At 46.1% G+C, this 16000-nt stretch overlaps 1 protein-coding gene across 1 annotated transcript in view; it reads left to right on the forward strand.

Moving 5' to 3' along the window:
* The window catches only part of LOC146203285 (synaptogenesis protein syg-2-like), a 100006-nt gene that overhangs the window by 16879 nt on the left and 67127 nt on the right, over nt 1-16000 (forward strand). Inside the window, exon 4 of the mRNA XM_084602993.1 lies at nt 14461-14664. Coding sequence (XP_084459119.1) covers nt 14461-14664 — 204 coding nt within the window. The remainder of the gene's footprint in view (nt 1-14460; nt 14665-16000) is intronic.

Below are 16000 nucleotides of genomic sequence, written 5' to 3' on the forward strand. Positions count from 1 at the left end.
ATGCTTCGAGTAAAGAGGGACCGGACTCCCGATGAGGTCAGCTTCGTATATGCATGAATCGCCTTGTGACGTCGTGACCTGTCGTGACGGTACATCGCGCGCCCCTTGTCGAACGCAGTCAACATTTCATTGAACGCATTAAAGTTCACCGGCGTTGTATAATTTGTCTACAGGGAAGGAAAGACTCATTATCTGTCACTCGCCGAATCTCGCTATCATTCTCACTATAGACAAAGGAAGTCATGAAGAGCGTTTCACGATCAGGGGCATGGCTCTATAGTTTCTGGCTGTTTACAAATTCAGCAATGCGAACCCCAAGGTAAAAATAAATTCTTCCCTTCCAAGAACTTCTTTACTGGCAGTGTTTCCGTGTGTAACTTAAAGAAAAAAGTTTTTGCATTTGACGGCACCTGCATCGCCTTCACTCGCTTTAAGTACGTCGCATCCTGGTCCTCCACTGTATAAGGCCCTGTACATTGGTATGGGAAGAACTACGTCACACAAATCCTTGTACAGCTTCTCCCTGCTAACACAAGATAAATATTCATAAGAAAATCGAACAGACAGGAATCGCACACTAGCGACAACTTCTCTAAAATAACCAAAAATGCGTCCCGATACACTTTCGGTCGAGACAACAAAGTCCGGCAGTGCATTTGCGAGCCTTAACTGGCACACAGTACGCAAAAATGGATCTTTTACATCGCGAACAAAAAGAAATCTGCTGACAATCTGTCGTAGAAGTAAATGCCCCAAACCCAGTCCACCGTCCTTCACCCGCCTAAAAAAACTGGTCCGGCTACATCGTTCCCATTCTGCTGCCCACACAAAAATGGCAAATATCCGGTGCAGTCTCTGTACGTTCGTCCTTGCACAATGCAACACTTGCATCACGTACCACAGCTTCGACATAAAAAACATATTGCACACTTTAGCCCTGGCGAAAACTGACAATTGTTGCCTTGCCACCCCTCCACCTTTTCCCGCATGGCTTGAGTCTGTGCCCTCCAGTACGATTCGCTATCGCGATAACTATCTAGTGGGACTCCCAAGTACTTTACTGGTGCTGTCACCCAGGACATGTTTGCGAACTTCTCGGGCGTCGTTGCCCATTCTCCGTGCCAAAGCCCCAGGGACTTTGACCAATTAACTTTACGGCCGGAAACCTTTGTGAATTCTTTTACAGACGATACGGCATTGTTGGGAAGGGGTATACTTTTGGGATATTTTACAAAGGACTTTAAAAAAGGAATTTCCATTAGACTCGCATGGTATTAGGTACTTGCCAGCAGAGAATGAGGATGGGGTGCCATTTGACCTTATCATGCTAATGGCCCTCCACTGTATTTGGCGCTCGAGAATGGCAGGATATCCTGACGCACGGCCAGCACGGATCTATTTTCAGGAAGGCATGAATAGATATATTGAAATTCAGAAACTTGCTCCTGAAGCTCCCGAGTGGCTCGGAAGATTGGAGCCATTAGTGACCCTAAGAGAATTTTAGCATGACGACGCCACAACCCACCTGGCTGATTGTCGTATTAATTAATGCTCATTGTGCCCTGTAAGTGGTTTGGTGTATTGTGCCGAAGTCGGGCAATAAAGAAAAAAAAATCCGGGGCTTGGCTCTGTGATAATGCGCTGGGCTGGGGATCCAATGGATGGAGGTTCGATTCCCCGATGGAAGACATAGTTTATTGATTTTTTTTTTATCAGAGCCGTCGCAAAAGCGTGACACTTTTGCTGACGACAACGATGAGTCATTACAGGCTTTCGCCTTAAAAGAATATTGCCTGAGCAAGGAGCATTCATAGTGAACGTGCGCGGAAGAGGACCCACAAGAGAAGCCATGCCACCCTTTGTTTAATGTTGTGGAACTCTTCTATGTTACCGATTATAGACTCACTGACCGAAATATTTTCCCTTGTTCTCGTCTCCCCGCTAAGGCATAATTGAATAGTCCCCCCCCCCCCCCCCGCCTTTTATCTTTTTATGCTTTATATGTCCGTGTTACCTTACTAAGTCATATGATATCCAATTTAATGCCCGATATTTTCTCGAGGAAACGTACACATGGTCGCAGAAGTTCACGGCATGCGCATGGTCGGAAAAAAGAAATAGCGTTGCTTTAGGAATCACTCGTCTGGTATTGCTACCTGCGGCTTAGATGAATTTCAAGGGGTTGGCGAGAATGACCGCACCAAAATATTTTTGCTGCAAAAATACGTGATAAGGAGCTCAGCCGTCTTGAGTTTCATTTCCCGTCCCACGCATAACTGGCATGATGCCACAGTCATGGGCTGCGCGGGCAGGGTCAGCAATTAGGCGGCTTTGCTGTCGCGTGGGGTCGTGGTTGTTAATTATACGTTACGCAACAGCTGCACGTTGTTCCTTCTTCATGGAAGGTGCGAGATCGTCGGCGTAACAGCGCGGCGCTTCTTAAGAACCGTGCACAGCGGTTACATTCAGATTCTTCGCCACGGCTTACAGGGAGAACATCGGATCAGCCGAAATCAGCTCCTAAGATCGTGACCGTGAGAGAAAGCCTTGGGATCGGCGAAATCCAGGCATACGGAAAGAGATATGCGAAGCCTATCGGCTTCGCGGTCAAACCAAGTCAAGTATCGCAAGTGCGAGAGGCGAGCATCCGGTCTATTGGCCGTGTCCGGAAAGTCGACGGAGCCACTGCGCGCTGAGCGTGGGTTAACGAATGAACATGTTGGCGAATTCCAACATTAGCAGCAACGCCCCAGTCAGAATCGAGAGGCTTTTCGTTAAATTGGTTGTGCTAAGTCGTAGCTCATCCGTTATTGCGTTTCTTCTCTTCTCTTCTGTTCTCTCTATAGATATATCTTTTTACAGCGCATCCGCAACCTGCAGACTTGTGCAGCCACTGTACGCAGAGGCGAAAAGAAGCAAATCGTATCGATAATCATGCCGACCGATTTATTGAGCCTTATCGCAGGCTTGAGCCCTATCGCATTCATACTGCAAGAGCTCACACTGGGTGGTCTGTACCACACTACAATGTTGTTGTTTCTATAGCAAGCCCGACTGTGCAGCCTGATGTAGTACACGCTAAGTCCCTTGTTTCCACTGCCTTGTCGCATTACATAGTGAATTTCAGCATTAGACACTAAAGCTGCTTGCAGCCAGTAGTATCGTGTAGGTGTAGTCCGGATTGTGTAGCATGCCTTGATAAATCCCTTGGTCAGAGACTGTTCACCCAGACTTTTGGCCAGGTATAAGAGTTACCCGTGTAACTCTTCTAACGCGTCAAGGCCTCTCTGTCCGCATCAGTTCCGGCGTTATCTTCATAGTCGTCGTTATTGGCGTTATGAGCGAAAAGCGCGAGCCTGGCACTGACAGGTGGTAGTTGGCAGGTGACATGGCCGGGCACGGACTGTTCGGCAGCTTGTTTGGCATCACGAGACCACGTGACATGACAGGAGCTGGTGCTTCTCTTTTGAGAAGTATGAGTGTGATTGGAACCGAACCTTTCAGGACCTTTGGGAAATAAGTATAAGACACACTAACACGCAAGTGCTTCTGTATGGCTTGGTTAAATAATTAGGCTTTATATCGGTATCTATTTGGGTCGTCTTTCACATGATACAGTAGCTTACGACTGGAACGCTAATGAATACATGTGAAGCAATGGAGGCATACATTAATTTACGGTTGATTTGGTGAGTGGGAAGGCTGATGTACGCGAACTAGAAACAAAAATGTATACCTGCACACGAGAGCCATTACCACTAACAAGTCATGCCCTTTGGGGCGGACTGTCCCCCGATTTTTTCTGCTGTGCTTCTTCCATTTCGGATACGCTTTTCGCAAGCTTGCACTCTCAGTGGCTGCTGCTGTGTTACATGCCAACGCAAGGGAATAGGAACCCACCGGAGTGATCTTGTCATCTCGTCCACTTCATTATCCGCACTTTTATTATGCAACCATTTCCGCTTCTCATGACGGCCGCTGACCATATCGTCAGGGAGTTCATAGTTCTGCACAGTACATGTATATTCTATCTAGCAAAAAAATCCGCTACTTTGCTTCCTGCTTCATCCAGGGTTCACTTGACGTGTTTCACTTCCGTGAGCTGGACTGCTCCTCCTAGTAGCTCGTGTATTTGTTTTGTTTTGCCTGCTACCAAGCGTATCCTACATTTGTTAAGGTCAGAGCCCGCCAGCTCTCTATTTATGCCTGCGGAGAGGTCACTCTAGCGCAGGGCATCTACTCCTTTTGCAAATGAACTCATGCATGCACCTCACTATTGATTTCGTAATGACCGTTGTCTTGAGCGCAGTAATCGAATGCTTGTGCCACTATAGATAAAATTACAAAAATAACATTTGTATTAATGGAGTCATTACTCATTGTCATCCAGCCAATCGCAGCCATACGGCTGCAAAGGAAAACTGTGTAGCTTTTCTTTGTAGCAGTATGGCTGCGCTTGGGGGAATGACAATGAGTAATTACTCCCTTAACACAAATATACTCCACCTTGGGAGATTCCTCTAAATATCCGATTAAAAATAGCATTTGTTGATTGTTGTACCAAAGCATGCAGGATCAAATCCCGGTCACGGCGGCCGCTTTTCGATGAAGGCGAAACGCAAGGCGTCTGTGTGCTGTGCGATGTCAGTGCACATTAAAGAACCCTAGGCGGTCGAAATTTTAGGAGCCCACCATTATGGCGTCTCTCATAGCGTGAGTCGCTTTGGGACGTTAAACTTCGTAAAACAAACCAAACCATGCTATTATGCGCTCCGGCGCGCCCGTTGAAGATTATTGTCTACTTGTTTGGGATGCCAGCGCCCCTTCACATTGCCCGCAAAAAAAACTATATGCTCGCAGTGATGAGGTGCTTTTCACAACGAGAATCTCGCGTCGCAAGACTGCCTGTTCCTCGTTCTGCGCCGCTGCGCTTCGTTCTGCGTGTAGATCTGCGCTTGCGATTCTTGCGTTGGGATGCGCGCGCCTTACTCCGAAAAAGCGTCTTAATCAAACGAAGCAGGGTTCGCAACCCAGGCCTCCCGCCTGCCCACCCTTACGCTGGGTGGAAAAGGCGATCCGAAGGCAGGCACGCCTAGTTAGAGCGACTTCTACCCAGGGCGCGGATGAAGGGGCGCAACGGGAAACACCAGTAGTGGAGGGGCCTTTTTTTAATCGTTTGTTTTGCTCGCTTTTCTATGGTGGCACTAGACACAAGCGCTTAATTTCGATTTTAATGTCATATTTTACTGCTTCTAACGGCTGTTATAGGCTGGAGGCACTTTCCAGTATAACTCTGCGCTAGCCGCGACTGAAGCAGTGAAAAAAGCACTTCTTCCCAGCTTGTGCATAATTATGCTCTTCTTAGCGCAGCCAAATGCACAAAATATTTAACACAACTTGAATTGAATGCAGAAGTCGTTCCTACATCGCCATGTATAACTCTGTCAGCCGGGCTGCCGATCACACTACCAGGAATTGTTGTCGGGCGGCATGAAATTATTAAACGGTTCTTTAATACAAGGCAACTTACCACCGGATGCTCTATGCAGTGCCGTTTCAATTCTGTTAGAGCACACGACGCGTGTCTCTGCGTTCGGAAATTCGGCAATTCGAATAGTTAACAGCATAAAGCTCCTATCTTTTTGGAATGACGGGTTTTAGTGACTAAAACAGGCATATTTCAATGTTACGGTGCTTGACTGCGCGTGCCGCTGCCGCGTAGGGAACTCCAGCGAAACGGGCGGAAAGAGCAGCCCTCTGAACACGTGCTGCCACTACCAGCGCACGGAGAAATTTTCCTTCGTCCTCCGTAGCCTTGAACGCGACGGTAAGCATCGTTTGATCTTGATGCCTATAACCAAAGCAAACCGTTGAACACGACCGTCTTGCACAATTTCACTCTAGTGCATAAGTAATGCGTGTCTCAATGCAGAAGTCAAACGCCGCTTATAAATTAGCTCGTGCGTGCCCGGGAATGGCTGCAATATTTGCTCGACGCGAACGTTTTCTTTTTTGCGTGCAGTCACCCACGCGTCAGCGGATACCGTGAGACAGCAACAGCGCGGCGCTCTCGGCTCTCAGTCGGTCGCTGTCGTTGTTCCTCGTTCTTCGCTGCCCGAGTTTTCGCTCCCCTAGCTCTCCCATGCCGCGTGAGATTAAAGCGAACAAGTTAAGCGTGGCTCAGAGTAGATGACCAATAAAAGAGGAAAGAAAAAGTGTCGTCGTGCGTCCGTCTAATATCGGAGGTTCTGATTGGTCCGCTCCCGCCAAAAACGTTCTGAGGAGTCAGCGACTCGCAAACGCTGTCCCGGAGGAGCATTTCCGCTAGATCACTCTTTGCCGCCATCGCCGATTTAGCGCCCGCATCGGATGCGCACCGCTTTTCGGATCTGGGCGCCTTCACTCGGAAACGCGCGCTTCACGCTCGGCTGCGCGACCGCTGCCGCCTGGGCCGCGACGCGCTTCGCGGGAGGCCCCCTTCCGGCCCGCCTCCCACTGTTGCGACTCGACGGCGAAGGGCAAGGCGGCGGCGGCGGCGGTGCGCAGCCGGTTGCATTGATGAGGAAACCGCTGACAAGCAGCCGGAATGGGGCACTCCTTGGTTTCCTGAAACTTTAGGGAAATTGCCGCGAACCAGCTAACTGCGTGTGTAGCTGTGTGAGGCGGGCCTTAGAAGCCTAGATGGCGGCTTCTCACCCACCCCGGGCGCTGCAAGAGCAAAATCGGTGACTCGAACGAGCTTTTCTATCCCAAGTCGCTCGCTAAGGGCCCGGACAAAGGTATAATTATGATAAATAAAAAAACTGTATACAGTGTTTTAGATAGGAAAGGCAAACTTTGCAAAATAACGAGCAACGGTAAATATTAATGTGGATAATATGCAAGATCATGAGCTTATCTTATGAAAATCTTCTCCCAATCACCGATGTCGTTAGCGCCGAGTGATGAAATGTCGACACCCAGTGACCGATATATCAACAGCTTGTAGCTAGGCAATCGATGGACATCTGGCATTGATTTTCAAGAAAAAAAAAATCAATACAAGCTCAGAATATTTCTTCACATGTAGGCACTCTTGATAAGCTGTAGGCGAATTTTCTGCAAAAAATCACTTTTGTGTGCACTGAAAAACTTCGATTGCAAGGTGAAGGATGCAAATGTGGGTTGCGCATGGAAAGAAAAAAAAAAAAACAAACAAACGTCAGCTCGCCACGCGAAATATATGCATAAAAAAAAGAAAAAAAAAAACAAGTCAAACAGAAAGCATTGTTTACAAATTTACAAGTTACAGAATCACATCCTTTACTCATAGCGCTCAAGACATCTCGGATACTTCCCATGAAAGCGTTTCGAGAAGTTTAAGATAGAAAGCGTCATTTTCCAGCCTTAGGTAATGTCGCTGGTACTTTCCGTCGGAAGCCTCACGTTCAGATTTGAAGAGACAGGCGCCATCAAGATTTTCTCTATTCGGAGTATGATAACATCGAGTCCGACAACCAGAAATTCTCTGCTTAGTTCCTCGGTAATTTCCGGTGGGTAACAAGACGCCTAGAATTGACAGCGGACTTTCTGTCGGTTTACAAGCTACAATTTACAAACTGCAAGCTACAACAAGCTACAATTTACAAAATAACCAAGTTTGCTGGCGTAACGTCCCACGTTCTATAGAGGTTCTGGCCACTGTAACCTAGCGGTTTGTCTGGCGCTACGGTCTGGGCAGTTTTAAACAGCACTCTAGCCACCAAGGTGACTGTAAGCAAAATAGGCCGAATTGCTGCTGACTGCATAATTGGGAATTTTGGTCAAAATAATTGCAAAAAGAAATGTCGTTTTACAATCTCAAGTGTCCCAAGATTAAATCTGCTGGCTGTAAGTTACAATAGACTAATAGAAGAACACTTTAGCTGCAAACTAGCATGAAATTCGCCCAAAATGATCCATGGCTTTCTAACAGTTTGCTAAATATAACACACTAGTGAAACCAATTTGCTGAGCTTAGAGAGCAAATATTTTTCAAAACTAATGTTATAGCTCGTACATTTTAGAGTTTATCTTTTGGAATTTCTGAAAACAGAAACCCTAATTGGTGTTGTATGCTTTTGAATTTTCGCCACTCTAGTTTCTGGGTGTTCGCGCCCTAGGAGAGTCGTCTTTGCACACCAACTGCCGGCTTTCACGATGTTCTGGCTGCGCGTAGAAACTTTGCAAATAAAAACATGAAATAAAAGGCATAAACCTGTCTATCACAAGTAAGTGATGGCTTTGTTCACGCTCACAAGCGCATCATGCGCATGTTTCCCGTTAATGAATTTATGAAGTCACTTTTGCATGTAATGAACCAGCGAATTGCGAGGTCACTGTGGATAAGAAGCTCAGGAAAAGCATTATAAGGATTTTTAACATTGCGCGCAACGTCCAGAGCCCCCTTGATGAGAAGTTGGAGAACACATCAATGACAGGCTACTCTGGAACAAGACTTTCATACGCTCCCCGTATTCCCGCAGCAGTCAATCCTAGGTCTGGTCAGAGGGAATAAAAATGAACAAAAATATAGTGGGTCATGCACCATCAACTACCATGGCAGCCACTGAAAAATGCAGCCTGTTCAAACCCAGACTGAAATGAAAAATTTCGGTAACAGTTCACAAATCAACCTCGGATTTGCTCTCACCATCCGCCTTTTCCTACTAATCACAGTTGAGAAATGTCTTACACAGATTTTCAAGAGCAGCTCATGCACCCGTTATTTGCCGAAACTATAGGAAAGCGCATATACGCAAGATAGAACAACGTTTTTGGAATTAGGGAGCTCACTAATGCCGCTCTACATGCTCGAAACTGACTGTCCCTATGGCGTTCTGAGCGCCCCTGGTGACTGAAGTGCAGCGCCGCCAGGTTCTCTTCTCAGTAATAGTAAGAAATTCTATGCTACTCCCTTAAAAGACTTCCGGATTTCAGCACACTGAAAACTGGTTATTATCACACAGCGAAATCCCGTATGAGAATCTCCTTCCACGTTCTTGGCATTATTTAGCACGCAGTAGCTTTAAATGCTAAGTGCATAGACTCCCAAATGCGGGATTTACTCAGAAGCTGCGTTGTACCGCCGCCAAAAGTCTTTAAGCAAACTCAAAACGACCAAAAGACACAAAAGGTTGGCCTAGCCTTCTTTTTCAACCGCGATAGCAATTCTCATGCGTGTAAGGTTTTCTCCTGCATTGAAAAAAAAAAAAGGCTACACTGGCAAAGCCTGTGTAGCAGTGACTTCTGTAGCGTTGAACTTGCAATCATATCAGCGAGGAGCTGAGCAGAGAAACTGTAAGATGCTGCAAACCGCGGCACGGAGGGACGGTCTTTCCCGCTTGCAGATTCTTTATGCAGCAGTGCTACAGTAATGCAGTTTCTTGCGGATGTTAGATCGGTAAAGCCACCTACCGCCGCAGCTACGCGGTCTTTGAGTGGGTGCATTCTTGCAAACGGGGAGGAGGCAGGCGTTTGTATGGGGAGCGAACGCCTTTTAATGGCGACTGAAGTGATGTATCCGGAAATGCACCTGTCAGAGGCTCGAAACAATGAACGGCCAGCCAATTGGCCGCTCATTTCTCCAAAAGTGAATTTGATCTAGTTTTACGCAAGTTCAACATCTTTAGGCGCGGTGATAACGAGTCACGACGTGCAATTTTCGAAGTATGCTTCACCTACTAAGTAACAAGTGTATAAGCTCGTCGTGGGTAGTGCTGCATTGCAGCCACATCGCATTTCTTACGTGTGAAAAACCCACCTTTTGCAAGTTTGGCTTTGTGCGAAGCAAAGAGTGCCTGTGATTTTTTTATCCCCCTTCGCATGTATGTACTTGACGTCGCGATCTACGGCTTGGCTGTAAACGAGCGCCGTTAAACGCTCTCTTCATTCTGTATAGTCCTCGAGCTGTTCTTTCCGTGATCTCGAATAAGCTGTGAACCAAGCAGCCCACATCACGAAAGAACACATTGAAATTTTGTATCTGGACTTAAATTCAGTAAATTCAGTACACCCCGTCGGGGTGACGCAGTAATTACGGCGCTCGACTACTGCCCCCAAAGACGCGGTATCGAATCCCGGCCTCGGCGGCCGCTTTTCGTTGGAGGCGAAAAGCAAGGCGCCTTTGTGCTGTGCGATGTCAGTGCACGTTAAAGAGCCCCAGGAGGTCGAAATTTCTTGAGTCCTCCACTACAGCGTCTCTCATAGCCTGCTTTGGGGCGTTAAACCCCACAAACCACAAATCACAACTTAAATTCAGTACTTCGCATTTTAATAAATATAATCGGAAAGCAATTGTTCCTGCTTTGAGTAGAAGCGCTTGCGAAATTGCGAAAAAGGCATAGGGAGTGCGAGCACAAAGATGAGAACTTCACTATTCGTCATCGACTTCAACACATTTAGAATTGAATAGCATACAAAACATCCTAAGGCGTCAAACTCGCCGGCCGGGATATGCAAAGTTTTCTTAACTTCGCATATAGTAAGGCCATTTTCCTTGGATAGAGAGGAGTGATTGGGGGGTTCCAGGATTTGGGAACGCCGTATTTTGTTGCGTTTATATTAATACAATCACTTAAGTGGTTACTTCATATGTCGTTGTTTTGTTGACTGCCGACTGCTTCCTTTGGAACGATTTCACTTATCTAGGCCAGGATTCACAAACATACCTTGCGCAAATGCGCTTTGGGATTGCTTTCCGCGTCTGTTGGCTATAGGCAGCCTGCAATAAAGTTTACTTTGTCGATCGCTGCGTCGTAATACATATCCTAGCGAGAAGAGCAAATACTTCTGAGGCGGCTTTTTAGGGTGTTTTCTGGCCACCTGCATGAGCTTGCGGGGATCAGATTTCGCGCTCTGCCGAAGCTTTGCGTGGCGTGTGCCTGATAACTGGGCTACATCCAGAGCACTTGGGCAAGGAAATTATCTGTAACACGCGTATCTATAATGCTGTCGAATCTGCTGGGTAGTTTATCGCGAACCAAGTGGTTAATGGCAGCATTTTTGAGGCACGCTGCGGGTCAATTGCAGCGCTACCTATGCAGTGCAGGTTCCCTATAATGGACGTGACGTCATCTTGTTGCACATCACGGCAGGTCACGTACCAGTCGTGCGCAACTGAAGCTTTTTGACAGTGGGCCCTGAAGTTCATAAGAAGTTTCTTCGCAAAATTCGAACATGCATTCTCTCGGCTATCTTAGTCATTCAAGTCTTCAGACTCTCCTGAGGGCGGTTTTTACGCAACTGCCCGTGATATTCCGGGTGCCTGTTAAGAAGATTTAGTAGAGCAGGTCAATTCGATTTCGTGCACTAAAACGAGAGAGACTGCGGCGGAGGCAGCTATTCTTGTAAACATTGTTTGCAGGTTTTCAAAAGAGCGCCCCCAAAATCTCAAAAAAAAGAAAAAAATGCAACACCCGATTCGTGTTGGCTACTGTTGGCTGGTACAAGCATTCAAATAAGGGAAATACTCGTATAAAAAAAATATTTCCGATAATCGTGTGCAGTGTTAAGAAGACAAAAAAAAGTTTAGGCTAAACAACTTATGCGAAAGATCTTAAAGCGGCACCTCGCCTCGGTCTTGGCAAAAGAAGAAAAGGTTTGCCCCGATGCTAAGGTGGTGTAATTTCATGTTAGTGGTACAGTGGTACGCCGAGCGTCTATTTCAACAACATTTATTTTCAGCCTTGGTTGGGCCTGTGTGACTAGGTTATCAGTGCATCCGAGGGCTGGTACACACTCATAAGCCAGTTCAGCAGCCGCCAGCGCGAGCATGAGAAGCTGTACCATTATCACAGGCGTCTGTGATGTTTCGTGTGCAGTGCACAGCACCAGCAAAAATTTCTAAATGTTCTTCTCTTCCCTGACAACTGTGAGCCCAAGTTTCATAGTTTCTTTGTTAGCCTTTCTAGCATTGTACACATTGTGGAATCCTAGCTGTTTGCCGAGAGAACGAAACATACCCAGGACGAGGTGGTTATTTTTCGCGTCGAAGCGACTTCTCAAAATTTCCTTAGAGCAGGTCCAAAGCCGTTGGCTCTGAAGATCTTTCTTCCTACAAATAAGCACGGGGGTAATTGGGCGCAGTCCTTGCTCTCTATTAGTTCTTTAATTTTTAGTGATTTAACGGGGGGCTGTTATGGTCTACTCAGCGCGCCGCTAATACATATAATATACCCTCTGTTGAGCACGCAGGCTTTTTTTTTTTTTTAGAAGCAATACTACATGCCATAACGAAACAATATCTCCCCACTGCTTTCCCTATTTTTTTAAATGTACCATTAACAGTTCTTAAGAACGAAAGCGTTTGTTGCACTTTTACAAGAATTTTTTAGCAAATAAGCACAGTAAAGTAGCTGATGTCAAGGTGGAAGTTTGTGATCTATATTCTGTAATACTATTAACCTTGCAAATGTTTTCATCTCTGTCCAATTAAGTGTTTAGAAAAACCCTATTTTCCTAACCAATTAAATGTATTTTTTACCTGTTGTGTCATACAGAAATAAAATATAAAGAAACAATACCTCAATTTATTAAAACTCTCTCGAGTGCTATCTATAAAAAGTTGAGATGCGGCATCTTTGTATTGCTCTTCAGGTGGAGCTTGATGTTTGGACGGTGTCATTTATTTTCGTGTTGGTTAATTCAGCGTGCAAATAAAACGTTCGAAAACTGCCCTACGTGGGCTAAATTGAACGTGCCATACCACGCATAAAACAAAAAAAAAAAAAAAATCTGACAAAAATTTTGACTCTGGGACAGCAAAAAATAAAAAAAGAACAATAAAGAAAAGAAAAACAAACAACGTTGCCATGTGCAATTGGCAGGAAAACCAAGTTGCTATCGTCAGCAGCTGAAACAAAATTGCGCCAGTGTAAGCGTAATTTCAAGAACAGAAATGCTTTATGCATTTTAAATTATGCCACAGTTCCTTTCAAACGCTGAGGGAGCTAACGGCATTTTGATATTAAACTTCCGCTCTCATTGCCTATGTTCGGTTAGCGAAAATTATTGAATTTGCGTGTGCACTTTGAAATCGTCAATCTGCTTAACACAAGAATGCACTTTAGTAGTAATAAGTACCTTTAGTGGATTGTGATGAATAATGTCTGGACATAAACGCACTTCCATCTTTAGCAAAAGGTCTTAGGGTTTATTTTTGTTTGCTCTCTGGCAGGAGCTAATTGTTTAGAGAAGTGGCTTGCCAGCAATCACACCCTCATGCATTACAGTAAAGATAGAGCTAGCGCTTCCGCAAAGTTAAGGTACAAAAGGACTGTTTATGCATCCAAACGGAAGCATTATTTTTAAACAATATTGGCTGAGATAACTACGTTTATTACGTTGCAGCTACTGTCGCAGTGATCGTTCCTACTTATTCGAAATGTTGCGTCATTTAAAATCTGTGTTAAATTTGGAGCAAGGATAGGAACTTCAGAGTACTATAGTTGCTTTTGCGACTGTTTCAAATAATTTTAACCGTTTAGAACTACCTTGTATAGTTTGTTTTTCGGCCTTAAGTCTTTAATGCGCGCTGTATACCTTTTATAATAGTGTGTAGTCTTTATTTCCTTTATCTCGTAATGTTGTGTAATTGTACTGTAGAGCTCTAATCTACATTTGCTGCTGGTTTTATTTCAAACAACTTCTACATTTTTCTGATGTAGCATTTTATAACCACTTACTCTCCTCTCTAATGGCCTCTGCATGCGACATGAAAGGCATGAAATAAATGACAAAATATCGTCTCTTGACCTTTTCCTGAATTCACTAGCGATACCAGCAGTCTTACTAGATCCTAGTTCGTGCTTTTTGTTTGTGCTTTGTGGGTACCACATCTTTAGAAAGCGCCTTGGAAGGAACACATTCATTCTGATTGTTTAGATTGTTTATGCTCAGCTTCAATTGGGTTTGAAACTTTCTGACTTCATTCATGAAAATACAATAGCAGTTCGCACGAGGTGCGAAAACACGTGCAATGATTCCGCTTAGGCAGCGTCAGCCCTCAAAATCTATTCCGGTTCCCCATGAATAGTGCACACAGTAAATTTGTTCTTTTCGCTTAGTGCCATGACACGTTATCCAAAGAAGCCGGATGCTGGATTCCAGGCGCTGCTTCAATAGCTCGCACCTGAGGGCAGTAGACAGGGCTGCTGGATGTGTCGAAGCATCATTCACATTTATCCACGAATAAAAAGGAGTTGAGAGACATTCATCTAGCACTACGTTTACTTACGCTTGCTATAAAATTACATAGTGAAATTGCCTCCGTGATGGCTTGCGCGATGGCTGGATATCAAAGTTCGGGCAGATAGTTCGACAAATGAAGAACTTCCCCCGTCTTCTCCCCCCCTCCCCCCCCCCCCCCCCCCTTCGTGAGAGGACTGCCTGCTGCTCGCTTTTCGCAATGAGCGCATGGCGCTTACTTCTGGCTTTTTCCAGGGAAGCCGGAGCCCCGAGTGATGTGGCGCCAGGGCTCCACGCATCTGCACCGGGTGTACCACCAGAAGGATCAAGGCGGTCGCAAGGTGACGCTGCACGTGCGCACACTCCGTCGCGAGCACCTGGGCGCCATGTTTACCTGTGAAGCCTCCAACTCGAATCTTTCGGCGCCCGTTTCCACCTCGGTTACGCTCTCCATGAACCGTGAGTGTGACAGCTCTCTTCACTTCTTGCAGCATTCGCCTTATGTCATTGGTTATATCGCTAGTGCTCCTGGCAGCACCGCACGCGGGCTGAAGTGCGGGGACCACAAGACTGGCAGACAATGACAAAAAAAAAAAAAAAACGATAGAAAGTCGGAATGTAAAGTTCTACGGAAAACGAAAAATCCTGCGCAAAATGCAGAACCTGGTCCTGTTTGCACGTCAAGACTTCGAAATATCAAATTCTTACTTTCCTCAACTGAACTATATCAACTGTAGTCCTAAGATATCTCATTCTTTCCTTTCCATTCCCCGCCTGAGTCTTTCCTCTATTCATAGGAGCTCAGGGGAGTTTGTTTACTACAGATGGCGCGATGTAAAGAAAAATAGATCTTGCAGCTGCACTTGAGAAATTTTGGGACAACGTACTTCAGAAGCGAAATCCCCCGACTGCTCACATCAGCCCATGCCTTTTTTCTAAGGTTACTTATCCTTCGTCTGCTACTTTCCCCTCTTCTTTAAGGCTCACCTGTATGACGTGGGTAGCCTATACTTTCACCTATATAACCCTGCAGGCTGCGTACTCTACACTTTAGAACAGGGTTTGGGAGAAGAGGGATCAATTATTCTATCCTGGAGAGCCCCGATCGAAATTGTTACTCACATGGGGTTTATATGAACGCGAGAGCGTAGGTGGAGCCGGCCTATCGGGCTGAAATTCGCTTGTCGGGCTCATGTATACGCTCGAAGTTCGGGGAAAGCGATCATCGAGTCGATCTGGGTCATTCCGACGGCAGGGGGTGGTTGACTCAGCCCGACTTGGCAGGCCAGGATCATGTATACGCTGCTGTGTCGGGCAACACTCTCTCTCGCCTCCTCTCTAGTCGAGCTGGCGCTGCTGGAGGCGGAAAACAAAACACTGCTCGTCTGGCGTTTTTTCTCTTCGAGCGCCTGCGCATGGTCTTCTTGCTCCGACGTTAATTGTAGCGGTTACTTCGGCCCAAGAGATATGGGTTCATATATGCGTTGCTGGATCGGGGCTCACACAGCCCTACACCTGGCTCAGCCCAACTCTACTCGCAAGCGTCAGGTTTATGTAAGCGAGGCATCAGACGAGATGTGCAGTGCACACGGAACAGTGTTGCCATGCAACACAGGCGCAAAATTTACTCCATGAAAATGTGGCATGTAACCCCAGAATATCTTTCTCGGCAAAAAATATCTGAACATGGTGCTTGAACGCGCGCGTGCGCGCGCGCGCACACACACACACACACACACACACACACACACACACACACACACACACACACACACACACACACACACACACACAC

Source organism: Amblyomma maculatum, chromosome 1 (assembly GCF_055883805.1).
Source record: "Amblyomma maculatum isolate TAMU_Amacu chromosome 1, ASM5588380v1, whole genome shotgun sequence".
Taxonomy (NCBI): Eukaryota; Metazoa; Arthropoda; class Arachnida; order Ixodida; family Ixodidae; genus Amblyomma; species Amblyomma maculatum.